The sequence below is a fragment of the Rhinatrema bivittatum genome, chromosome 2 (genome assembly GCF_901001135.1).
Source record: "Rhinatrema bivittatum chromosome 2, aRhiBiv1.1, whole genome shotgun sequence".
NCBI lineage: Eukaryota > Metazoa > Chordata > Amphibia > Gymnophiona > Rhinatrematidae > Rhinatrema > Rhinatrema bivittatum.
In genome coordinates, this window is record NC_042616.1 from 197,764,739 (window position 1) to 197,790,481 (window position 25,743).

The 25,743-nt window shown below is 44.7% G+C and overlaps 1 protein-coding gene across 4 annotated transcripts in view; it reads right to left on the minus strand.

The window, feature by feature from the left end:
* ANKMY2 (ankyrin repeat and MYND domain containing 2) overlaps positions 1 to 25,743 on the minus strand; it is a 102,539-nt gene that overhangs the window by 26,523 nt on the left and 50,273 nt on the right. For all 4 annotated transcript variants that reach the window (XM_029589022.1, XM_029589020.1, XM_029589019.1 and 1 more), the window contains exon 8: positions 2,744 to 2,872. In XM_029589022.1, the coding sequence (XP_029444882.1) occupies positions 2,744 to 2,872 (129 nt within the window). The remainder of the gene's footprint in view (positions 1 to 2,743; positions 2,873 to 25,743) is intronic.

Genomic DNA, 25,743 nt, shown 5'->3' on the forward strand with positions numbered 1-25,743 from the left:
AAGAACCAGGCTTAGCGAAATCAGAAGACAATTCACCCTGAACCTCCAAAGAGCGCTGGCACTCTTGACTGAGATGTCTCAATATGACAAGCAGTGCAAAGAGAAAGATGCTTAGTCTTCTTAGGCACAGGCACCATAATGGTTGACCATGCACTGAGTGGCAGGCGGAGGTATGTGTCTAGCTGGTTTTTTTTTTTTTTTAATATCTTCCAATATGCGCTCAAAAAATTGTGTCCAAGACTTAATCCCACTCACCCAGGCGACGAAAAGGAAGCGCACAAAAAACTTAAGCACACAGCCACTTGGCCGCACACTTATGCTAGCACACATCAGGTGGTGTGGAAAGGGGGCACTCAGAATTCAAAGCTTCACCATGCTCCCATAACTGGGTACACAACTGGATGCACAGCAAGATGCACACGCCGGACTGACAAGCCTGAAGAGGGCAGCCTCAAAGTGCACGAAAAGCCGTTGCAGCCTACCAAACTGCGCACAGCGAAAGCCTCAGAGCGGGGCCTAGCCAACAGTGGCTGCTCAACCCGCCAGGCTGCCCATGTCTCTTCAACCTCCTACAGAGCAGGACAAATGTTGGGATGGTGCGCAGAGCTTTGAGACCGGATGGGAGGAAGCCCTGCACAGTAAAACCTCCTGCTAAATCTCTGTGCTCAGATTATATATAGTTTAAAAAGATTATATAATCTATCTTTTTAAACTTACCTGAGCTCAGCCTTGCCTGGCTGAGCACAGAGAGTCTCTGACTGGGGGAGAGAAGGCATGTGCTGTCACAGCCACACTCTGCTTCCTATACCTGCTGCCTTTCAGCTGCCCAAGCAGCTAGTGTGGGACCACAGAAATCACCTCAGGAAATCTCAACTGGGGGAGAGACCATTTGGTATAGCCACAGGAGAGGGGCGTTAATTCTCTTTCCTGAATTCTCCTTCTTAAAAAGTGAAGCAAACCCCAGTGGGGAGATGCATGTCCACCATCTACTGGAGACAGAGAATACTGGCAGGCTGAGGTCACTGCAGGGATATATGTACTGTGACGTCAGCTTGCTCCATTTCCATCTGCTGGTAGGAGTGCACAACCCACTTGGTTCTAGATTCATCTGACTGTCGCTAAGAAATTACAGAGCTCTCACCACCCAACCCACCGCTCAGAGACCAAGAGACACTTTGGAGGGGTGTGAAGCTCAGCATAAAGGACCTTTTGCATTTACTCCCAAAGACCCTATTTCAGTCTCTTATAAGTAGCATTGATGATTTCACAAAATAGGCAGCAGCAATAATCACTCTGGACTGTGCGGGTTCCAACTCAATTTTACAGATAGGTTGTAAAAGTGAACTGATGGTTCTTTTCAGCTCTAATTGAAAATGCCAATTGTTTGTTACACAATGAAATTTAAATAAATTTGTGACCATATTTTTCTAACAATTCTCCAATTACTTCAGCCAATTGCATGAGTAATTTGACTCTTTACTTCTCCTCACTTTGTAATTTAATCTCCAGGGAAAATGAAGGAAATGTGGCCCAATTTACTTCCTGCCATCACAGGAAGACCCAATTCTCATAACTTTCCTGTAGTCTTCACTTTTCATCAGTCTCAACTTAGTGGCAACTAATGTGTACCTTATCATACCTCTCTTCTCTGATTTTCTTTAAGAAACTTATACCACACTTTTGTGGTATAAGATGTCCTTTTATGGAAATGGATAAGAGTTCATCACTCCTTGCTGATACCATTTCTTCACTCCTTACTAGAGTGACAGTGTCCTCAGAACAGCAGCAGCTGTGCCCCTGGGCCCTAGGGCACTCAGTAATATAAAAGGAAAAAATATTATTCTAAAGGGCAACCCAAAAAGAGGCAGGAAGGGTGGCAAGAACTATCTCCTCTGGCAACTAAAACAGTTACCAAAACATGGACCAATCTACAGGGATAGAGCATTCTGTCTCCTTACTTGTCCCAGCAGCATAGGAACAGCATAGTATATACTACTCTTTGGAAAGTTAACTCAGAAAATGTAACTCAAAAAATCCACACTCAGATGGTGACAGATTTATAAAGGCTTCAAATACATCATCATCTGCTTCTCCCATATGGGGGAGCCCAGCTCCATCCCCTAACTAATTTCTCTATACCTCTCCAGGAATTTGGTTTAATCCTTCTGGTAAAGAATCCTATGGTTCCTTACAAAAGGTACAGAAACTAAGGTTGTTCTGAAACCTAGTTCTATCCCATCTGATTGCCTCTACCAAAGATATCTATGCTGGATTTTTATGGAACTTTTCAGAGAAAGAGTCCATTTTAACATGCATATTTTTTTCCCTTAAAGCTGGAATTGATAGTCCTGTATTTGGGATTTTGTTTAGATTGTGATGGGAAAAATGTTTGATATATTTTATGATTTTCATTGTAATTTGCAATGTTATGAATTTGATATTTTTATGAATGTTTTGATTTATATTTCATGTGGATTTTATATGCTGTTTTCTGCTTTGGGTGAGATAGAAAAAAACAAAATTCCAAGAATGGTTGTGAGAAAAGATGACTACCCAATTTAGCTCAGTCTGATTTCTAAGAAATGAAGCTACAGGATACATTGATACGTTTTGTAATGCCTATATATGTGTTGTCTCAACTGTATGCTGTCACAGAAGCTACTACTTCTATTATGAAACACACTGGAAATTCCAGAGGATGCATACAACAATTTGTAATGTTTGCAGCAGGAGAGGTTCTTACCATTTTGCACACTGAGCATCTTTTGTCTGCACCCTTCTCACCACAAGTAGTACAAAACTCAGCATCTACAAAGCCCATCTGGCCAGTAATGGCTTGTGTAAGTACAGAGAAAGCAGTTGGATCAGAACCCTAATCAAAAAACAAAGACCACAGCTGTTAGCAAAACAAAACCATCATCCCAGACAGTTAATTTAAAACTTAAAATTAGGGCTCCCAGTTATATATATGTTTATAAAACTTATGTCTTAGATCTGTTTTCAATATTATTTATATTTCAAAGGCTTATAATGCTCTATGTTGCACATTATTTAAAATACATACCACAAAACTTTTAATCAAAGATACAGCAAGTTGGAGGGATATATGTGAAGCAGGAACTGAGATCTCTGTCCTAACTCCAAGCAATATACAATAGATACCTGAATCTATTTCAAACACACAATTTCATTTTATTATTCACTTAATTTAACATTCATATAAAACCTTTAAACATTATCCATTCATACCACATTGCACAATATTGCACCTATCCCTTAAGAACATAAGAACATAAGAAATTGCCATGCTGGGTCAGACCAAGGGTCCATCAAGCCCAGCATCCTGTTTCCAACAGAGGCCAAACCAGGCCACAAGAACCTGGCAATTACCCAAACACCTAGAAGATCCCATGCTACTGATGCAATTAATAGCAGTGACTATTCCCTAAGTAAACTTGATTAATAGCAGTTAATGGACTTCTCTTCCAAGAACTTATCCAAACCTTTTTTGAACCCAGCTACACTAACTGCACTAACCACATCCTCTGGCAACAAATTCCAGAGATTTATTGTGCGTTGAGTGAAAAAGAATTTTCTCCGATTAGTCTTAAATGTGCTACTTGCTAACTTCATGGAATGCCCCCTAGTCCTTCTATTATTCGAAAGTGTAAATAACCGAGTCACATCTACTCGTTCAAGACCTCTCATGATCTTAAAGACCTCTATGATATCCCCCCTCAGCCGTCTCTTCTCCAAGCTGAACAGCCCTAACCTCTTCAGCCTTTCCTCATAGGGGAGCTGTTCCATCCCCTTTATCATTTTGGTTGCCCTTCTCTGTACCTTCTCCATTGCAACTATATCTTTTTTGAGATACGGCGACCAGAATTGTACACAGTATTCAAGGTGTGGTCTCACCATGGAGCGATATAGAGGCATTATGACATTTTCCGTTTTATTAACCATTCCCTTCCTAATAATTCCTAACATTTTATTTGCTTTTTTGACTGCTGCAGCACACTGAGCTGACGATTTCAATGTATTATCTACTATGACGCCTTACATATTAAAACACATACATTTCATATTACCTACATGTAACTAGTCCCATTATCCAATAATTTATACAACAAATAATTTATACAACAATTTTACATGATTTTCTAACATTTGTTTAATTAAATCTTTTCTTCAAACAACGAAGCTCCCAAAGCGTCCAACACTGCTTCCTCTCACAGTTCCCTTTTCTCTCAATATTGATGAAGCTCCCATTTATACAACAAATAATTTATACAACAATTTCACATGATTTCCTAACATTTGTTTAATTAAATCTTTTCTTCCAATAATGAAGCTCCCAAAGCTTCCAACACTGCTTCCTCAGGGGATCACTATTGGACTATTATTTCTTCATTATAGGGAACATCTATATTGTTCTTGGCTTTTCTTTATCTGCTGTCTCTTAAATAACTCCTATTCTCTCCGTTCAAATTATCAGTCGGCACCCTTCTCAACCAATATACTCGCTTTATACCAATGAATACTCCACAGAGCCTTATACTACATTATTCTCATAGGGTTCCACTACCGTACTGCTTTGGTTAAATTGCTTCGCAGTCCGCCTAATTCTTCCTCTGCGATTCCAACATTTTGAGCCCGAGTTTCACATTATCCCTTTATTCAACTGAGGGAAATTTCCAAACCAACTCAGTTGTATAATGTAGTATAAGGCTCTGTGGAGTATTCATTGGTATAAAGCGAGTATATTGGTTGAGAAGGGTGCAGACTGATAATTTAAACGGAGAGAATAGGAGTTATTTAAGAGACAGCAGATAAAGAAAAGCCAAGAACAATATAGATGTTCCCTATAATGGTAGTGAAGAAATAATAGTCCAATAGTGATCCCCTGAGGAAACCATTTGTGGTGAAACAAGAGTCTCTCGTCGGGAGCTTCATCAATATTGAGAGAAAAGGGAACTGTGAGAGGAAGCAGTGTTGGATGCTTTGGGAGCTTCATTATTTGAAGAAAAGATTTAATTAAACAAATGTTAGGAAATCATGTGAAATTGTTGTATAAATTATTTGTTGTATAAATTATTGGATAATGGGACTAGTTACATGTAGGTAATATGAAATGTATGTATTTTAATATGTAAGGGATAGGTGCAATATTGTTCTATGTGGATGAATGTGGTATGGAATGGATAATGTTTAAAGGTTTTATATGAATGTTAAATTAAATGAATAATAAAATGAAATTGTGTGTTTGAAATAGATTCAGGTATCTATTGTATATTTATTCATGACTGTATAATACCTGTAGATTACCCAATTGTTGTGAATTATATCTAACTCCAAGCAAACAATTCTCTACAAACTACAAAATTTCAATTGCACACAATGATTCAAGTTTATTAATATCACTTCTAGCTTTTTTTTAGAATGGAATATGAAGAGGGATTTGTCTACCAAGTGATCATCAACCAAAACAGACTATATTTAAAGTCAGGATAAACATAGGTCACCTAGATAGAAAGAAGTTTCACATTCATACAGTGGATTCCTCCCTAATTATAAAGGACATGTGCTCTCAGACATTACAATCCTTCCTCTCCACTATTGATAATACTCAAGAATATTGAGCAATAGAGTTAGTAGCCCTAGTAGTCCTGGCACCCAAAAAAAAAAAAAAATCTAACTGTATTCTAATATTCCAAATGTGAAAAAATACTTAGTAATCTGGTGGTTTAGATAGTCTGAACTTTAATTTGCATGTATTGTTTTTCATAATGGAGGAGAATTGTTCCCTTCACTTCAGTTCTTTAAGGAACAGAGGCTTATCAGATGATCATGTATAGTAACATAGTAACAGCAGAAAAGGACCAAACTGTTCATCCAGTCTGCCCTGAAAGCTTCCTATGATAGTTTCTGCCGCACCATGCAAGTCAACCCATATTTCTCTTAAGGGTAGCAACTTCTGCTCCATGCAGTTATTAGACTAGCCTTCTTGAAAATTCAGACAGTGCTGATGTGTTTTGCTTATGAACTTGGCCTTAGAATCAGTCTTGTACTTTTTCACTTATGTCTGCGTATCAGTACTGCAGACCATAAAAGTCAGGGCCTGTGTTGGTGGTCATCGGAATCCAATTAGTAATTCCTGCTCCATAAAGGTTACCTCCATACTTAGGTCCCCAGACTGTAAAAGTTGGGACTTCGTTGCTTGCTTTCTGAATCAAACTTCCCTTTTCCCTCTGCCATTCAAGCAGAGAACAATGTTGCAGTTGCATTAAAAGTAAAAGCTTGTTGGTAAGGGTAGTAACTACTGCACCAGCAAGCTACCCCCATGGACCCTTTTCTTCATTTCCATCTTATCGCCTTTAGGGATCCACAGTATTTATTCCATGCCACTTTGAATTCTTTGACTGTTTTCGTCTCACCACCTCAAGGGCAATCCAGGCATCCACCACCCTCTCCGTAAATAAACATGTTCTGGTGTTGTTTTTGAATCGTCCCTCCTGGTATTTCATTTTGTGACCCCTAGTTCTACTGATTTCTTTCCAATTAAAAAGGTTTGAAGTTCCTGCATCATTAAAATTTTTCAGGTATCTGAAGGTCTGTATTATCTCCCCTGCATCTCCTCTCTTCCAGGATATAGATATTTAGATCCTTCAGACTGTCTTCATAAGTCTTCTGATACAGACCTTGCACCATTTTGGTCGCCCTTCTCTGGACTGCCTCCATCCTGTGTCTACCCTTTTTGAAATATGTGCTCCACAACTGAACACAGTACTCCAGGTGAGGCCTCACCAAGGATCTGTAGAAGGGCATCATAAGAAAATTATTCCTTACCTGCTAATTTTCATTCCTGTAGTACCATGGATCAGTCCAGACGGTGGGTTATGTCCCCCGTCCAGCAGATGGAGTCAGATCAGAGCTCGAGAGTGTCACTTCATCTACCAGCGCACCCTCTGCTGGAGCTCAGTATCATGAATAACAAAGCCCAAAAACGAGCAAGAAAAATAAAACAATTTGGATCAAACAAACTGGCGTAAGTAAACACCAAGAACAAGAACAGGGACGACCCAGAACTAGGTCGCAACAGTCAAACTTGTGAGGAGCTGTACCCAACCCCCATAGCAAGAATATAGAAAGAGACAGCTACAGACACAAAGCCGAGCAGAGGCTCCCAGTCCCAAAGCGGTGGGCGTCTGGACTGATCCATGGTACTACAGGAACGAAAATTAGCAGGTAAGGAATAATTTTCTTTTCCCTGTACGTACCAGGATCAGTCCAGACGGTGGGATGTACCAAAGCTTCCCTAAACCGGGCGGGCCCCTGAGAGCCCTGCTCGGATAACCTGATCGCCAAAGTGCTCAGAAGCCGAAGGCGGCAGGTGTAGCCGATAATGCCTAGCGAAGGTATGCAGTGACTTCCACGTTGCCGCCCGGCAGATCTCCTGTGGAGAGACCGCACGAGACTCCGCCCAAGACGCAGCTTGAGAGCGTGTAGAATGAGCTCTGACGCCCCTAGGCGGATCCCGACCGGACCCAATGTAAGACGCTGAAATGGCATCCTTGATCCAGCGGGCGATGGTCGTCTTTGACGCGGCGGAGCCCTTTTTAGGTCCCGACCAGAGCACAAACAGGTGATCGGAAACCCGGAAGTCATTGGTAACCTCTAGGTAGTGTAGGAGCGCCCGCTTGACGTCCAAATGACGAAGAGACTTCGAATCCGCGGGAGAGAACGCCGGGAGCTCCACCGTCTGATTCATGTGGAAGGAAGAAACCACCTTCGGAAGGAAAGATGGTACCGTACGAAGTGAGATCCCCGCTTCCGAAATGCGTAGGTAAGGTTCCCTGCAGGAGAGCGCCTGCAGTTCCGAAATGCGGCGGGCAGAGCAGATCGCTACCAGAAAAACGGTCTTCATAGTGAGGTCCTTCAGCGAAGCGCCATGTAGAGGCTCGAAAGGCGCGCCCGCCAGGACTCGAAGAATCAGGTTGAGACTCCACGACGGACAGGGATCCCTGACCGGGGGCCGTAAATGCCGGACCCCCTTCAGGAAACGTGCGATATCCGGTTGGAGAGGCAGGGAGACTGTTGTCTGAACCAGGACATTCAGAGCCGCGACTTGCACTCGGAGAGAATTATATGCCAGTCCCTTATCCAGCCCGTCCTGCAAGAATTGAAGGATCAGTGGGACCGTCGCCTCCGTGGGCCGGGCTCCATGGTCGACACACCAAGACTCGAAAACCTTCCATACGCGAACGTAGGCCACGGAAGTGGAAGGCTTGCGTGCCCTGAGCATCGTGGAGATTACCGCCTCTGGATAGCCTCTGCGGCGGAGGCGGCGCCGTTCAAAAGCCAGGCCGCAAGACAAAAGAGTGCCGCCTGCTCGAAAAATACCGGTCCCTGTTGCAGGAGCCGGGGGAAGATGACTCAGACGGATCGGCCCGTCCACCGACATGTGCAGCAGGTCTGCAAACCACGGCCGACGCGGCCACTCCGGCGCCACGAGAATCACGGGGCCGCTGTGATTCTCTATTCTGCGAAGTATTTTCCCCACCAAGGGCCAGGGAGGAAAAACATAGAGCAGCTGACCTTCTGGCCACGGCAGAGCGAGAGCATCCACCCCCTCTGCCCCCCGCTCCCTTCTGCGACTGAAGCGCGGGGCCTTGGCGTTGAGCGCGGTCGCCATCAAGTCCAGTCGAGGTGTTCCCCAGCGACGAACCAGGAGAGCCATCGCCTCGGAGAGAGACCACTCGCCGGGGTCCAGCCTTTGCCGACTCAGGTAATCTGCCTGAATGTTGTCCACGCCGGCAATGTGAGAGGCCGCGAGCCGAACCAGGTGAAGTTCCGCCCATGCCATCAGGGACGTGGTTTCGGCTGAAACCTGAGCGCTCCTCGTTCCTCCTTGACGATTGATGTAAGCCACAGTAGTCGCGTTGTCCTAGAGAATCCGTACCTCCCTGTTCCGAAGCAGGGGGAGGAAACGTTGCAGCGCGAGGCGCACTGCCCTGGTCTCCAGACGATTGATCGGCCACCTCGCCTCCACCGGAGACCATGTCCCCTGTATGGCGCTGCGCTCGCAGACGGCGCCCCACCCCACGAGGCTGGCGTCGGTGGTCACCACCACCCAAGATGGAACTTCTAGAGAGACGCCGCGAGCCAGGTGAGCCGGGACCAGCCACCACTCTAGGCTGTCGCGAGCCGACTGAGGAAGAGGCAGAATCACCTGATACTCCTGACACACCGGTTTCCAACGAGAGAGCAGGGACGCCTGCAGCGGGCGTAGGTGTGCAAATGCCCAGGGAACCATGTCTATGGTGGATGCCATCACTCCCAGAAGCTGTAGATAATTCCAAGCGGTGGGTTCCGTCAAAGACGCGAAGTGCCTGATGTGCTCCCTCAAGGAGAGGGCCTTGTCCGCTCGTAGGAAGACCATGCCCTGTTGAGTGTCGAAGGTCGCTCCCAGAAAATCCAAGCGCTGAGAGGGAACTAGGGAACTCTTGGTCAGATTCACCACCCAGCCTAGAGAGCGAAGCATCTCCAAAACTCTGGTCACCGAAGCCTGTCCATGTGAGAAGGACTTTGCCCGCACCAGCCAGTCGTCCAGGTAGGGATGTACTAAGATCCCCTCCCGTCGAAGGGCCGCCGCCACCACCACCACCATGATCTTGGTGAAAGTTCGTGGGGCCGTCGCGAGTCCGAAAGGCAGAGCACGGAATTGAAAGTGCTGATCCAGAACTTTGAAGCGGAGATATCGTCTGTGGTCCGGACGTATAGGGATGTGTAGATACGCCTCTGTCAGATCCAGAGAAGCCAGGAACTCCCCCTGGTGGACTGCTGCAATTACCGACTGCAACGTCTCCATGCGGAACCGACTGACCCGTAGTGAGCGGTTTACTTCCTTTAAGTCCAGTATGGGTCTGAACGAATCGTCCTTTTTGGGAACTACGAAGTAGATGGAATAATGGCCCGAGCCCACCTCGGCGGAGGGAACGGGAACAATAGCCTCGATGTCCTGGAGCCGGTCCAACGTCTGTTGAACCGCCATCCGCTTGAGATCGGAGCCGCAAGGAGAGAAGACGAACCTGTCTCTTGGCGGACGGACAAACTCCAAGGCGTAACCGTGTTGTATGGTGTCCAGCACCCACTGGTCTGAGGTTATCCTTACCCACTCCTCGAAGAATGCCGTGAGTCTGCCCCCGATGGGCGGACTGGAGGAGTGGGTCGCTCTGGCATCATTGGGAAGGCTTGGTGGAGGTATTACCCTGTCCCGAGGCCTCTCTCGCGGGACGCCGCCCGCGAAAGGAACGGGACCAAGGCTGCGATCTACTGGGAGCTGCGCGAGAACCAGGCTGTCGGTACGACCTGTAACGCCGCTGTGCTCTAGCCCTGGTTCTAGTGGAAGCAAACGCTCGGTAAGGGCGCTGTCTGTCTTCCGGCAGGCGATGTACCGAGTTCTCCCCCAGCGACTTGATGATTTCATCAAGATCATTGCCAAAGACGAACTTCCCCCTAAAGGGAAGGGATCCCAGGCTCGATTTGGACGAGGCGTCCGCAGACCAATTACGCAGCCAGAGGAGTCTCCGAGCCGCCACCACCGAAACCATGGATCGGGCCAGTACCCGGAACAGATCATACAGGGCATCCGCCCCGTAAGCAACAGCAGACTCCAGGCTGTCGGCCTGGGCGGCTTCCTCCGGAGGCAACTGTTGAGACGTCAAGAGCCGTTGGACCCAGAGAAGGCTGGCCCTCTGAGTCAAAGAAGTACACATGACGGCCCGCATTCCCAAGGCCGAAACTTCAAACACCCTCTTGAGAAACGTCTCCAGCTTGCGGACCTGCGTGTCCCGTAGGGCCGTTCTGCCCGTGACGGGAATTGTCGTCCTTTTAGTCACCGCTGAGACCGCCGAGTCCACTTTCGGAAAGCGAATGAAATCCAAGAAATCCTCCGGCAAGGGATATAATTTTTCCATGGCCCGGGAAACCTTCAACGACGCCTCAGGGACGTCCCATTCCCCTGTGAGGAGCTGCAGGAAAGACTCATGTACTGGGAAAGCCTTTGCCCGAGGTCTGAGAGCGGCCAGCACCGGGTCCCCCTTCTTTGATGACGTCGCGATCGCCGGAGCCACCGGTGCCGGGGGGTCCGGTGGGGGATCCAGATCCAGCAGGGTCTGCCGAAGGAGATCCTCCAGCTCTTCCTTGTGAAAAATTCGCAAGGCGCGAGGATAGTTGCCCTCCGCCTGTCCCTCCGGGGGTGAAGGGTCCGAGGGATCCGAGGGATCCGAGGGATCAAACCCCGATGGGGAAGCCGCTCCTACCAGCCGTGGCTGAGATGGCAAGGCCGAGGTCCCGGGAACTGCCCCAGCTGGAGGCAGGGACCCTGGAGGGGCGAGCGCAAGCTTAGGAACCTTGGGCGCCGTAGGACCAGCTGAAGCACCTTCCGGATCTGCCAAGCCCTGCAAATATGCAGTGTGCATCTTTAAAATAAAATCCGGAGAAAAAAATGGCAGCCCGGGAGGCGCAGCAGCAGCAGCCGGGTCCCCCTGATGCAGATGAGCAGGCCGTCCTTCTTCGGGGCATCGGTGTAGGCGAGGGGGCCCCTTAACTGCGTCTTCATGCTCTGGCGAAATTGCAGCGCACAGATCCTCATCTAAAATGGCTGCCCTTCCCGCCCTCGGCGAGGAGGTGGCCGGCCCACGCTTCCCGGGCTGTGGCGAGGATGGCGTCGGAAAAGCACCCGAAGTGTGCGCCTCACCTTCCCCATCGGGAAGGCATCGAGGGCAGAGTCCCTCCCGCGAAAAGCGAGACCCCGGGTCTCCGCAGGACTCACAACGGGAGAATCGCGGCATAGCCGTGCCGGCGAAAAACCAATGCCTCGGGGGGGGGGGGGGGGGCCCAAAGCAAAACCGCACCACGGGGGGGCCGAAAGGCCTCTCACTACCCGTCAATGAGTCCTCCTGCGCCGGCGGGAAACCCCCTGTCGGCGCGCCCAGGCCCGTGAGAAATTTTGCCGGGCCGCGGGACCGAAGTGCACAGTGGCCGGTAGAGCCGACCGAAAAAGCAAACAGCTGAAAAGAAAAAAATTGTACAAGAAAAACCACACTTACCCCGAAGTACAGAGAGGAAAGCGCAGAAGGAGGCAGAACAGAGGAAAGCACGCCTCCTCAGAAATTAAACTTTCAACTTTTTTTTTTTTTTTGTTTAAAACTTGATCCAAATTGTTAAAAGAAACAACAAAATGACAGGAAGAACTGTATGATAGAGAGAAAATAAACCAAAACCTGTCACACTGGGGAAGCACTGAATTCCCCAACTCGCATCTGCTGGAGTCAGAAAGATACTGAGCTCCAGCAGAGGGTGCGCTGGTAGATGAGGTGACACTCTCGAGCTCTGATCTGACTCCATCTGCTGGACGGGGGACATAACCCACCGTCTGGACTGATCCTGGTACGTACAGGGAACTCTTTTTTTCTTACTGGTTATTCCTCTCTCTATGCAACCCAGCATTCTGCTGGCTTTAACTATTGCCTTGACACATTGCTTGGCCACTTTCAGATCCACAGACAGACACTATCACCCCAAGATCTCTCTCGGTCTGAGCACATCAGTCTTTCACCCCCCCCCCCCCCCCCCCCCCTTATCTCATACAGCTCTTTTGGATTACCACATCCCAGATGCATGATTCTGCACTTCTTGACACTGAATCCCAGCTGCCAAATCTTCAGCCACTCTTCAAGCTTTCTTAAATCACTTTTTGTTCTACTTCTTCAGGAACATTCAACTCTGTTGCAGATCTTAATATCATTCGCAAATAGAAAAACTTTTACCTTCTATCCCTTCCGTAATGTCACTCACAAAAATATTGCACAAAACCAGTCCCAATACTGATCTTTGTGGCACTTCACTTAACACTTTTCTCTTCAGAGTAGGTTCCATTTACCCACTGACTCCTATCAGTCAACCAGTTTGTAATACACTCCATCACCTTGGTTCTGTCTCCCAAGCTTCTCATTTTATTCACAAGCGTCCTATGCTGGACTATATTAAAAGCTTTGCTGAAATCCAAGTAAATCACATCGAGTGCTCTTCCTCGAACCAATTCTCTAATCACCCAATCAAATAAAAAAAAATCAATAAGATTTGAGGAGGTAACTTGCTTGATGTGGCGGTTACTACCCTTAACCAAAAAGCCCAATACTACACTTCTGATGCAACTCCAACATTGTTCTCTGCTTCAACGGCAGAGGAGAAAGGAAATTAGACTCAACCAATAACAAGAGCCCTGACCTTGGCAGTCTGAGTAACTGATAAGTATGGGAAACTGACAACTATGGGAGTTTGCTGGGCAGACAGGGTGGGACATTAGGTCCTTTTCTGCTGTCACGTCTATGTTTCTATGGTGAATCCAAGCTGCCTTGAATCCAGCAACTTACTGGATTATAAATAGTTCTTTTTTTCAGCAGAGTCTCTATTAATTTTCCCATCACTGAGGTGGGGCTAACCAGCTTGTGGTTTCCAGCCTCCTCTTTACTACCACTCTTGTGAAGCAGGAGCACAACTGCTCTTCTCAAATCTCCTGGCACCACTCCCGTTTCCAGGGATCTATTGAACAGGTCTTTCAGCAGTCCTGCCAGGATCTCTCTGAGCTCCCGTATCCTGGGATGTACCTCATCTGGCCCCTTGTCCATTTTCAGTTTTCCTAGCTCTTCCCATACATTCTCTTCTGTAAAAGGAGCTGTGCCTACCCTCCCATTCCCATTTAAGTCTTAACTAGCAATGGTACTTCTCCAGGGTCTTCTTTCGTGAACACAGAACGGTAGTATGTGTTTAAAATTTCTGCCATTTCTTTGTCTGTCTCTACACATTGCTTCTTGTCACCTTTCAATTTCACTATACCACTTTGAGCCTTCCTTCTTTTTCTATCTGAAAAATGTTTTGTCACCTCTTTAGCAATCCTTTCTTTTGCTTGACCTTTTGCTTTCCTGATTTCTTTCTTTGACTTCCTCAGTGTCACCAGGTATTCATCCCTGTGTTCCTCTTTTTGGGATCCTTTATACTTCCTGAATGCTGTTCTTTTTACCTTTATTTTTTCAGCCACCTCCTTTGTGAACCAAATCAGTTTGTTTTTGCTTGTACACTTGTTTACATTTCTAACAAAGATTTGTTGCCTCTGTAATAGCTCCTTTTGATTTGGCCCACTGTTCTACCTCACCCATTTTCTCCCAGTCTCTAGTTCTTCCTCCAGATATATCCCCATTTTGTCAAAGTCCGTAATTTTGAAATTCAGAACTCAGGGATTCATGTGACTTCTCTGTATCTTATTTGCATTATCAAATCATATTGTCTGATAACTAGTGCTCAGGTGGGTGACTGTCTGGATATTAGAGACATTAGCCCCATTAATAAGCACTAGGTTGAGAATCACACACTCCCTCATGGGTTCCTTTACCATTTGTTTGAACAGAGCCTCTTGTAGGGCATCCACTATCTCTTTACTTCTTGCTGATTCTGCAGAAGGGATACTCCAATCCACATCCAGCATATTAAAATCTCCATCGATCAACACTGCTCCCTTCTTTCCCACCTTTTGCATGTCTTTCACCAGATCTCAATTCAGGTCTTCAGTTTGGGTTGGAGGCCTGTAGACCATGCCAGTGTAAATGGAAGAACCTTCATCTTGTTTTAGGATAGCCCATATTCCTTGCATTTTGGTTGCATTGATATTGTTTTTGACATAAAGTGCTCCTCCTCCCCCTTTTCTGTCCTTCCTTAAATTATAGACTGATATGGCCGTATCTCAGTAATGAGACTCCGTGAATCATGTCTCCGTAATGCCAATAATGTCCAAGTATGCCTCCACCATTAGGGCTTGCAGATCTGGAATTTTGTTGCCCAGGCTACAAGCATTTGTGGTCATAACTTTCCAGCTTTCCTCCCTTGGCCTGCTTATCTTCTTTGTCACCTTTCCTGCTCCTTTGCTTAAGCATAGAATGTAGAGCAGATTAATTTTATCTCCTCTCGCTTCCTGTATTGCTTGGGGGTGGTATTCCAATTTCATTAGCCACCTTCTGCCACCGCCATCCTGTAGTTTAAATGCCTGATAAGACCTGAATTTCTCACTTAGAATCTTCTTTCTTGCCAATGTCAAATGTAGGACATCCTTATTGTATAGTCTTTTACTGCTCCATATATGACTCCAGCCTCAAATGTATCCAAATCCACTTTCTTTACACGTTGTTTTGAGCCACGTATTGAAATTTTCTACTTGGCTTATCCTTTCCTTTACCTTTCTGTGAACAGGTAATATTTCAGAAAGGTAATATGTAAGATATGTTTGTGTTTTTATACCTTTCAATTTTTAAACAGCTAAACTAAGTTAAACCAAAGGCACTTATAGGAACATCTGACTTTTGTATCCTTCAAAGTTGGTGAGTGATTTTATTTTTTTTTGGGGGGAGGGAAGGGCAAAGTTCACAATTTGCCCTTACGAAATGCATGCGACAATTTAAATACATATTTTGAGAATTGCTGGTCCATTTTTCATGAAATTTTATATCTGGACATTGGCTACAATGGTTTTTAATTGGGACGAATTCGAATATCATTAGCTCCTTAATTACCAATTGTTTATTTACATTGGTTCCAATCTTTTTTTATCACATAGCATCTCTTATAAAATTATTCTCTGTATCTGTACTCATGATTCAGTTTGTAAGCATCAGTAGCCTACAGCTGTGTGTAAAAATTTAGGAACCCCTGCTCAAAATGTACATTTTAATGAATTTCTTAAAAAAAAAAAAAAAATGAAGCAGACATCCTTACAAGGTATTTATCTTGGGATAGTTCTGCACACTAAAATTTAAAATTCTGCAAAATTCTGCATACTTTATATTGGTCAAAATAACATAATATAATCACAGTCTCTGAATAATGTAACATTGCAAAGTTTTAATTAAATACTGTGAGAAGAATTCCCTTAGAAGCGCACTAAGAGTGTCCTTTCCACCTTTCCTCCCTAATCCCTTGGCCAGGTGCCTTTTGCTTTGCCCATCTCCTCTGCTCTCCCTTCCCTCCCCTTCTAGGCTCAACCCCTTCCATTCTGTCTTCACCCCCCCACCCCCCAACAACTCCTAGAGTTTGACCCCTCTCTCATACAGACCCTCACACAGACTCCCCTCTCTCGCACACAAACACACCACCCTCCCATAAGCTCCCCTCTCTCTCTCGCACATGCACACACCCCCACCCCACAGGCTCTCTTCTCTCAGGCCTTTTTACTCTGTGTCTTCCGCCATGGAAGAGATGGGCTCTGCACACAACCCCACTGGGCCTAATCTTCAGCCATGAGTGGGATGGGCTCTGCTCACAGCCTGCTGGGAATCTCTAATCTTTGCCCCTCTTTCTCTTGCACACATACCATCCCTCACACAGATTCTCTCTCGCACAACCAAACCTCTCCCCCCTCCCCCCAAAAAAAAAAAAAAGGCTCCCACTCATGTGTAGACATACCTTCACATCCCTCTGTACACAGGATCCCTCTCCCACACAGTCATACACCCTTGCATACAGATTCTCTCCCTCTATCACATACATACATTCACACCCCTTCACATAGCCTCCCTCGCTCACAGTATCCCCTCTCACACACATAAGCTCCTGATCTCTTACTCACAGACACATTCACACAGGCTTCCCCACTCTCTCTCTCACACACACACTTCCTATCTTTCAGTTAGGCTCATATATACTCAATCTGGGTCTTTCAGTCTTAAGCTGCAGGTGGGATTGACTCCACCTGAGGCTATCCGGGCCTCTTTTCTGTGTCTTTGGCTGTGAGCAGGATGGCCTCTGCTCATGGCCCACCGGGCCTCCCATGATCTATGGCCACAAGCGGAATGAGAATTCCACGCAGGAGTGAAATTCTGCATAGAATTCCACCAGGAGTAAAAGTTACACACACACTACCTCTTACTGCAATGTTTAATGCAAAATTACTATTTAACAAATTGAAAATCATTTTTAAAAAAGTGAATACAGCATGTGCAAAAGTGGACATACTTCCAATTGATTCATTACTACTTTTTTTTTTTTTAAACAGTTAACAAGGCTCAAAACACTGACAGACTAGTTAGGCCTTCAGTTAATCACATACAATTTCATGGTTAAACAAATGCTTTGACAATAATTATCTTTACTTTCAACAACCATAGGTTCTCCTTTAAGCAGCTACCCAAGCATTTGAAAATGAAGATAATTCACTCTTACAAAGAAGGGAAGGCTAGAAAAAGTTCTCTAAACACTTTCAACTAGTATTTTCAACTGTCAGATCACTGAGCTGTTGAGATCAGTGCTAGATCTGAAAGACCAAGAAAAGTGTGTGATAGAACTGCATGAAAATTCGTAAGATCCAAAAAACTGATCCCACAGGTCACTACAAATGACTTGCTGAAAAGTTTAGCTGACACTGTGCTGACTGTCCATAGGCCCACAGTATAGCTTTACTTATATAACAATGATCTGCATTGGAGAAATGTCAGAAGGAAACCTTTCTACAACCTCATCACATAAGTCATTGTCTAAAGTATGCAAAACAGAACCTTGCTAATCCTGAATATTTTTGGAAGAAAGTGCTTTGGGCTAATGAACCTAAAATTAAGTTGTTTGGCTACTGCCACACAAGATACATTTGGAGAAAAAAGGGTGAGACATTTGAAGAAGTTAATAAGTTGCCAATTGTTAAGCATGGGGTAAATCTATAATGCTTTAGGATTGCGTGGCAGCCTTGATACAGGAAATATGGACTCAGCTAAATATCAACACATCCTAGAAACTAATGTCCCACAGTCAGTGAAGAAATTGAAGCTGAAAAATCATTGGATGTGTCAACAAAATATTTCCAAGACATACCTCAAAATCCACCATGAGGTACTTACAGAAAAATAAGATGAAGATTTTGAAAAGACCTTCACAGTTCCCAAAATTGAGATCTCCCCAAAGATTTTCAATCAAACATGCAGTGCATACAAAGAGACCTTAAAATATTAAGGAGACCTTAAAATATTTCTGAGTGCTGCAAGAAGAATGGGAAAAATTCCAAAAACAAGAATGGAAAGACTCAGCTGAGTACAGAAAATGTTTGGAAGCTATTATTTCTATCAAAGGAGGTATTACAAAGTACTGATTGAAAGGGCGAATGAACTTTATGTGCCATATCTACTGTTTTCTTATTTTGCATTTGTTAAAAAAAATAAAAAAATCCCACACAAATAGTAATGTTGAGATTACTTACCTGATAATCTCGTTTTCCTTAGTGTAGACAGATGGACTCAGAACAAGTGGGTATAGTGTGCTCGTGCTAGCAGTTGGAGACAGATCTGACGGGTACATATACCCCCACAGGAGGTGAAGCAACTCAGTAATCTTCCTTGCAAAAGCTGTTATGGATATATGTGTACTGACGATCAATGAAATAGTGAAACAGGATTCCCCTGACCGATTGATAGGAGCTGGAGACCGCCAGCATTCCCAACCGGAAGGCGTCAACACCTGGCAAAGGGGACGCTCTTATGTAAGAAAATGACATGGCTTACCTTGAAATCGGTGAACCCCATGTATACCGGCAGCCGGGCGGGATGCTGAGTCTATCTGTCTACACTAAGGAAAACGAGATTATCAGGTAAATAATCTCAACATTTCCTAGCGTGTAGCCAGATGGACTCAGAACAAGTGGGATGTACAAAAGCTTTACTCCCGGACTGGGTGGGAGGCTGCCTGAGGACCGCGTAGGACCGCCCTTGCAAATGCTGTGTCCTCCCTGGCCTGGACATCCAGACGGTAGAACCTGGAGAAGGTATGGAGGGAGGACCATGTCACCGCTTTACATATTCCTGCAGGCGACAGCATCCTAGATTCTGCCCAAGATGCTGCTTGGGCTCTGGTAGAATGAGCCTTGACTTGTAGAGGCGGTGACTTCCCGGCCTCTACGTAGGCCGCTCTGATAACTTCTTTAATCCAGCGGGCGATGGTGGGCCGAGAGGCCGCTTCTCCTTGTTTCTTCCCGCTGTGCAGGACGAACAGATGGTCCGTCTTTCGTACGGCTTCTGTCATTTCCAGATATCTGGGCAGCAATCTGCCGATGTTGAGATGGCGTAGCAAACACCCTTCTTCTGATTTCTTCTGACCCGCCGTGGTTGGCGGGTCAGAAGAAAAAAATATAAATCAGCTGTTGAATGGGACTAGTCTAACCAGTGAGGAACTAGTGGAGCACTTTCCTTTTTGGTATGAATGCTCGATCTATGCTCGATGATACGGGTTTTACCCACGTATAGTAATTTACAGGGGCAAATGATGACATACACCACTCCGCTTGTGTCACAGTCAGAGATACCACCTAAAAAATATATTTTGTGTGTGTGGGGGTGTATAAATTGTGTGATATCGGAAGTGTGTGTGCAGACGGAACAGTGACCACATGGTCCGTGCCGTCCTTCATATGTTATTTTGCTAGGATTACTCACTGAATGTACCAGTATATCCTTCAGGTTTTTACCCCTCCGATAGGTGAATCTTAGTTCTGCATTGAAAAATTTATCTAAAGATAATGTTGACCAATATTTCCATATCAGCCCCGAGATCATTTTACTTTGTGTGGAGAAAGGTAAGATACAATTTATTGTGGAATCTTGCTGACTAGGCTGGGGAAGGAATAGAAGATCTCTATTGGCATATAGAGCTAGTTTAAAAGCTCTCTTCAATGTCTTATAGGGATATCCTCTTTCCTGAAAATGGACCATCATATGATGAGCTTGAATAATGTAGTCCAATGTAGAAGTACATAACCGCCTGAGTCTGAGAAACTGTCCAGTGGGTATATTGTTTTTCAAATGGTGTGGATGGAAACTGTCAAAAGCTAAAAGTGTGTTTCTATCCGTGGGTTTACGGAACAAGGTGGTGATGAAACCTCCGTCCTGGTGTATAAGAGTAATGTCCAAAAAATCAACTTGTTTATGATGAATATAGAAATTAAATTGCAGGTTGGAATTGCACTGATTAAGCCAATCAATGAAGCCAAAAAACTGTACATCTGTACCTAACCAAATAAGCAGCACGTCATCAATATATCGAAACCATTTAAATATTAGAGGGTACCATTCTGATTCATAGATGTAATGTGCTTCAAAGGCTGCGACAGAGGCAGGCTAAGCTAGGGGCCATGGTGGCCCCCATAGCTGTGCCTTTGATTTGTTGAAAAAATTGGGATTGAAACTGGAAATAATTGCGTGTCAATGCCAACCTTGCCAACTGGACCAAAAAAGATGTGGGTACTCTTGTTGGTGGTATACGAGTATCCAAAACTTGTTCAATAATAACCAATGCCTCTTCTTGTAGTATATTGGTATATAATGATATTATATCCAGTGTCACCAAATAGCATGGACCATTCAGAGGTTCACAGTTATCCAGAAGAGTGATTAATTGGGATGAGTCTCGCACATATGATTTACTTTTTGAAACAAAGGGTTTCAAAAACACGTCGACAAATTTTGATAACGGTTCCAAAATGGAACCAATACCTGCCACTATGGGACGCCCCGGTGGGTTCACCAGTGATTTGTGAATTTTAGGTACAGTATAAAAAGTTGGAATAACTGGATGTGTGGTAACCAAAAACTGTGATACTCGCGGGGTGATGAATCGTGCATCTAATGCCCCTTGTACTATTTGTGCAATCAGCTCCCAACATGGAACCGTGTTGGGAGCATTGTAGTAAAGGACTACAAAGGAGTTGCCGCAATAAAAATCTCATATGCAAAAGTTTAAAACTGTACCAGGAACTTACTCTCTTGCACTCGTGTGGATACTATGTTTAATTTTGCACCATCTACAGGCTGTCAGATTCTGTTAACTCAGGGGCTGATGAAATAAACCCACACAAAGTTTTAGCACCGATTTCTCATAGTGTGCGCATTAAAAACATTTGTCCCATTTGATGTAGTAAACTAATTGTATGTAAATCAAGCCGGTGCTATAAACCTGCAGAAAAGTTCAAAATGTGCACCAAAACTGGTGTTGAAACTGACATGCAGAAAACTGAAAAAAACCCCCAAAAAAACCAGCTGTAAAAATTGGCGCTAGTTTGAAAAATGCTGTAGTATTCCCTGTTAGTTGACAGAAGTGACCTGGTAGGCCTATGGTGCTATTGGTGGTACATAGATGTCCATCTGTTTTCTTGGACCACACCTCCTTTCAGGGAAATAAAAAGCAGCTTCTTCCAGGGCAATTTTCTTTAGTGTTGGGTGGTGTTAGGCAAGGTCTGAACTAGGAGTCAGATGTTTTGTAGGTGTTAGAGTTGGTGGTTGGTCAATTAAGATTGCTGAGTAGTGTCTTTTGTGCTGCTTGTTTTTTCCCTGTTTTCCATCCTTTTGTCTGTGTTCTTGAATGAATTTTTAGAGTGTATCTGATATTTTGTTAATCTGTGACTGTCTTTTTGTCCATTTGTGTGTTTAAGTTCCTGAAAGATATGAATGGGTATTCATGGCTGTGAAGGGACTAGAACATAACAGTGGAGATTGAGTGGGGAAGCAGATGAGTGTGACAAGCCAGTGAGTGGAGAAAGAGGACAGGAGGCAAATAATGCATGGATTAGTGGAGTGCAGTGATGGAGGAGAGATGGGGCAGGAGGTATGTGGCACGTGTGAGGTAAAGTGCAGTTAGGGAGGGGGGGGGGGAAGAAAAGGCATATGGCAATGTTAGAGCAGGGGAACAGGGTGTGGGATTGGTGCTTAAAAGTAGGTAGGGAATGGAATGGAAAATAAAACAGTATATCATATTACCTCTATAATCACTCTTTGTTGAGACCTGATCATTGCATCTTAAACAAGAAACAACCGAACTGGAAAAGGTATAGAGAAGAGCGACCAAAATGATTGGCTCCCCTATGTAGAAAGGCTAAAGAGATTAGAGCTGTTCAACATGGAGAAGAGACAGCTGATGAGGATATGACAGAGGTCTATAAAATCATGTGTGATTAGAACGAGTAAATGCAAATCAGTTAGGGAGCCACTCCAAGAAGTTAGCAGGTAGCACACTTAAAACATACAGGAGAAAATCCTTTTTCGTTCAATATGCCAATAAATTCTGGAATTCATTGCTGGAGGATGTGGCTAAGGCAGTTAGTGTAGTTGGGTCTAAAAAAAGGTTTGGACAAGAGAAATCCATAAACTGTAATCGACCAAGTGGACTTGGGGAAAAGCCACCACTTCTTGCCTAGCGTTAGCAACATGTGATCTATTTACAGTTTGAGATCTTGCCAGGTTCTTATGGCCTGGATTGGCCACTGTTACAGACAGGATGCAGGGCTTGATGGACCCTTGGTCTGACCCAGTATGCCAATTCTTAATTTATGACCCACACCAGTCAACATCATCTGGGAGTGATGAGTAGGTGGGAACCAGCAGCCAACAGCTGGAGGAGAAGCAGCATCAACTCAATGCTTCATAGAAGAAAAGGGCCTTCTAGTACAGTGGGTCTGTGAGAAGCACAGTGTGCTCCTTGGTCAGAAGACATCCTTGAAGATCAAGAGGAAGATGCGGGAGGACATTGCCAAACATGTTAGCAGCCTGTGAGTTATGACCAGGACAGTGGATCAGCTGAAGCATTACTGTTGGGACACCAGGACAGCTGTCAGGGTCAAGCTGACACCAATCAAGAGGTCCAAGTGCCAGGCAAGAGTAGGCCCACTATGTAATGTACAGCTGAAACTGGTGCAGGACCTAATTCAGGGGACTCTTAGGTTAATGTCCTTTCTGGTGATACAGATCTGGATGCTGTGGAAGAAGCAGGCGAGTAGGGCAGGGAATCTATCTCTGGGGTGAAGAGGGCTAACGGGGGTCAGAAGGATGTAGTAGTTTCTCAATACCTGGTTCCGATATGTCTACTTTTTTTCCCCACAGTTGTCATCAGCCGATGGACACCATGAGGCCTACCTCAGAAGGTTTGGCTGAAGAGAACTAGCCAGCATCCCAGGAGATACAACCTCGGAATCCACCTCCTATGGGAACAACAGAATAACCCACTGACAGTCTGCAGCTGCCAAGTGAGACATTGGCACCAGATACACAAGACGACAGAGGGCTGAGCTCCACTTTGTATTGCCAGACATCCATGCCAGACATCCAGGATATACCACCATGTGGCACCAGCATGGGCAGCGGTGGGATTCCAGATCTTGGCATTGTCATGTCAACAGAAACACCATTCTCTGGCATTGAAGCAATGGCAGACCAGATGGCTGCAGAACTTTAATGGAAAATATTCACAGGCTTGCTGTGAAAGGGGAGGTCCTGCTGCTAGGGGATTTTAATCTTCCAAATGTTGATTGGGGCATCCCAACTGCAGTATCTTCTAGAAACAGGGAGATCTGGATTCACTGCAAGGAGAACTGTTCTGTCAACTCGTAACAGAACCCATGAGGGAAGGGGTGATGCTGGACTTGGTGATTACCAATGGGGACAGTATTTCTGATGTAGTGGAGGATCATATGGGAACCAGTGACCACCAGATGATGTGATTCAATATTAGGACGCAAAAGATGAGGGTCCTAAACTTCAGGAAAACTAACTTTCTCAAAATGTGTGTGTGTGTGTGGGGGGGGGAGGGGAGTACTTCAAGAAGTTGTTAGCTGGATGGGAAAATCTAGGGGAAGTAGAAGGGCAGTGGGCAAAACTAAAATGAGATTAAGGGTAACTAATCTTTTTGTTAGAAATGTAAATAAAAAGAAAAAAGTTATGTCTTCTAAAGCAGTAGCTAAACAGGTAAGGGAGAAAAGGTTAGCATTATAAAATACAAAAGATTGCAAAACAACGAAGACAGGCAACAATATCTGGAAAAATTAAGAGAAGCTGGGAAAGTAGTCAGGAATGCGAAAATTCAAATAGAAGAACAGCAGCAAATATGGTAAAATGAGGGGACAAGATTTATTTATTTTTTGAAGTATGTTAAGTGATAGAAGGAAGTGCAAAAGTGGCATTGTGAGACTCAAAGGTGAAGGGGAGGAATATGTAGAGGCTGATAAGGCAAAAGCAAAATTGCTTAACAAATATTTCTGTTCAGTGTTCACTATGGAAGAGCCTGGAGCAAGACCACATAAAACAAGCACAAACAAGATTGGAAATGAGGTAAACCTCAACCAATTTTCAGAACAGTGTATTTGTGAGGAGCTAACTGAATTTAAAGTAGATAAGATAATGGGGCTGAATGGGATAATTTTGAGAGTACTAAGGGAACTTAGAGATGCCCTGGCAGCTCCGTTGCCTGAACTCTGCAATGCTTCTTTAGAGCATGGAGTAGTTCCAAAGGACTGGGAAAGGATGGATGTGGCTCCTACTCATAAAAGTGGAAGTAAGGAGGAGCCTGGGAACTACAGGCCAGTTAGTCTGACCTCTGTGGTGAACAAAGACGGAATTGCTGCTAAAACAGAGGATACTGCAATCTGTGGTATCCAATGGACTGCAAGATCTGAGGCAGCACAGCTGTACCAGAGATAAATCTTGCTAGACGAATCTGATCAATTTTTTTGATTGGGTAACCAACGTGCTGGATCAAAGAAGAGCACTAGACGTAGCGTACTTGGATTTCAGCAAGGTCTTTGACATGGCTCTGCATAGAAGACTTATAAATAAATTGTGCGCCCTTAGTATGGATCCTAGATTGTCTGAGTAGGTTTGAAACCGGCTGAGTGGGAGGCGCAAAGAGTAGCGGTAAATGGCGATTTCTCAGAGGAGAGGGTTGTTACTAACAGTGTGCCTCAGGAATTGGTCCTTGGACTGGTTCTTTTCAACATTTTTGGGAGACATAATGGAAGGGTTATTGGGAAAGTTTTGCCTTTTTGCCAATGATAACAAAATCTGTAACAGGACGAACAGCAAGGAAGGAGTAAAAAACATGAGGAGGTATCTAGCGAAGCTCGAGGTATGGTCTAAGGCAGAGCTTTCCAAACTTTTCATGTTGGTGACACACTTTTTAGACAAACATAATTTTGTGACACAGTAATTCAGTCTACCAGCAAACCAGAAGTTAAAGGTTAAACGAACAAAATGTATTTCAACAATTTATGTATGTTTCCTTAAATATATACATAAATAAAATGTTTCACAACACAACCTATCTCATAATAAATATTTGCAGGCTTCCACTTCCTCCATGCTGATCTCGTACATTGTGAGATCGGCATAGAGAAAGTGCTACTCTTGCACATTCCCAAAGATTACATGTGCCAATCACTAAAAAGTAATTTATTTTTTTTTACCTTTGCTGTCTGACCTTAGTTTTCTAATCGGTTGGTCACAGGCTTTTTTTTCCACCTTTCCTTTCTTGTTTTTTTGCCAATTCCTTTTACAGGGTCTTTTTTTCTATTTCTTTTCTCTCCATCTGTCTTCCCTCAATCACACAATCAGGTTCTCATTCTCACACGCTATCTCACACATTCTCACACACACAGGCTCTCACTCACATGCAATCTCACACATCCACAGCTCTCACTCTCACATGCCTCTCTCTCATACATACATACATACTGTCTCTCTCGTGCACATGCTGTCTCACTCTCACACACACAGGCTCTCTCACTCCTACATGCTCTCTTGCTCAAGCACAGGCTCTCACTGGCACATGCTGTCCCTCTGCACGGGTTGCCGAAGGATGGGCTCTTCAGAGGCCCTGATCTTCCCTGGCCGTGACATG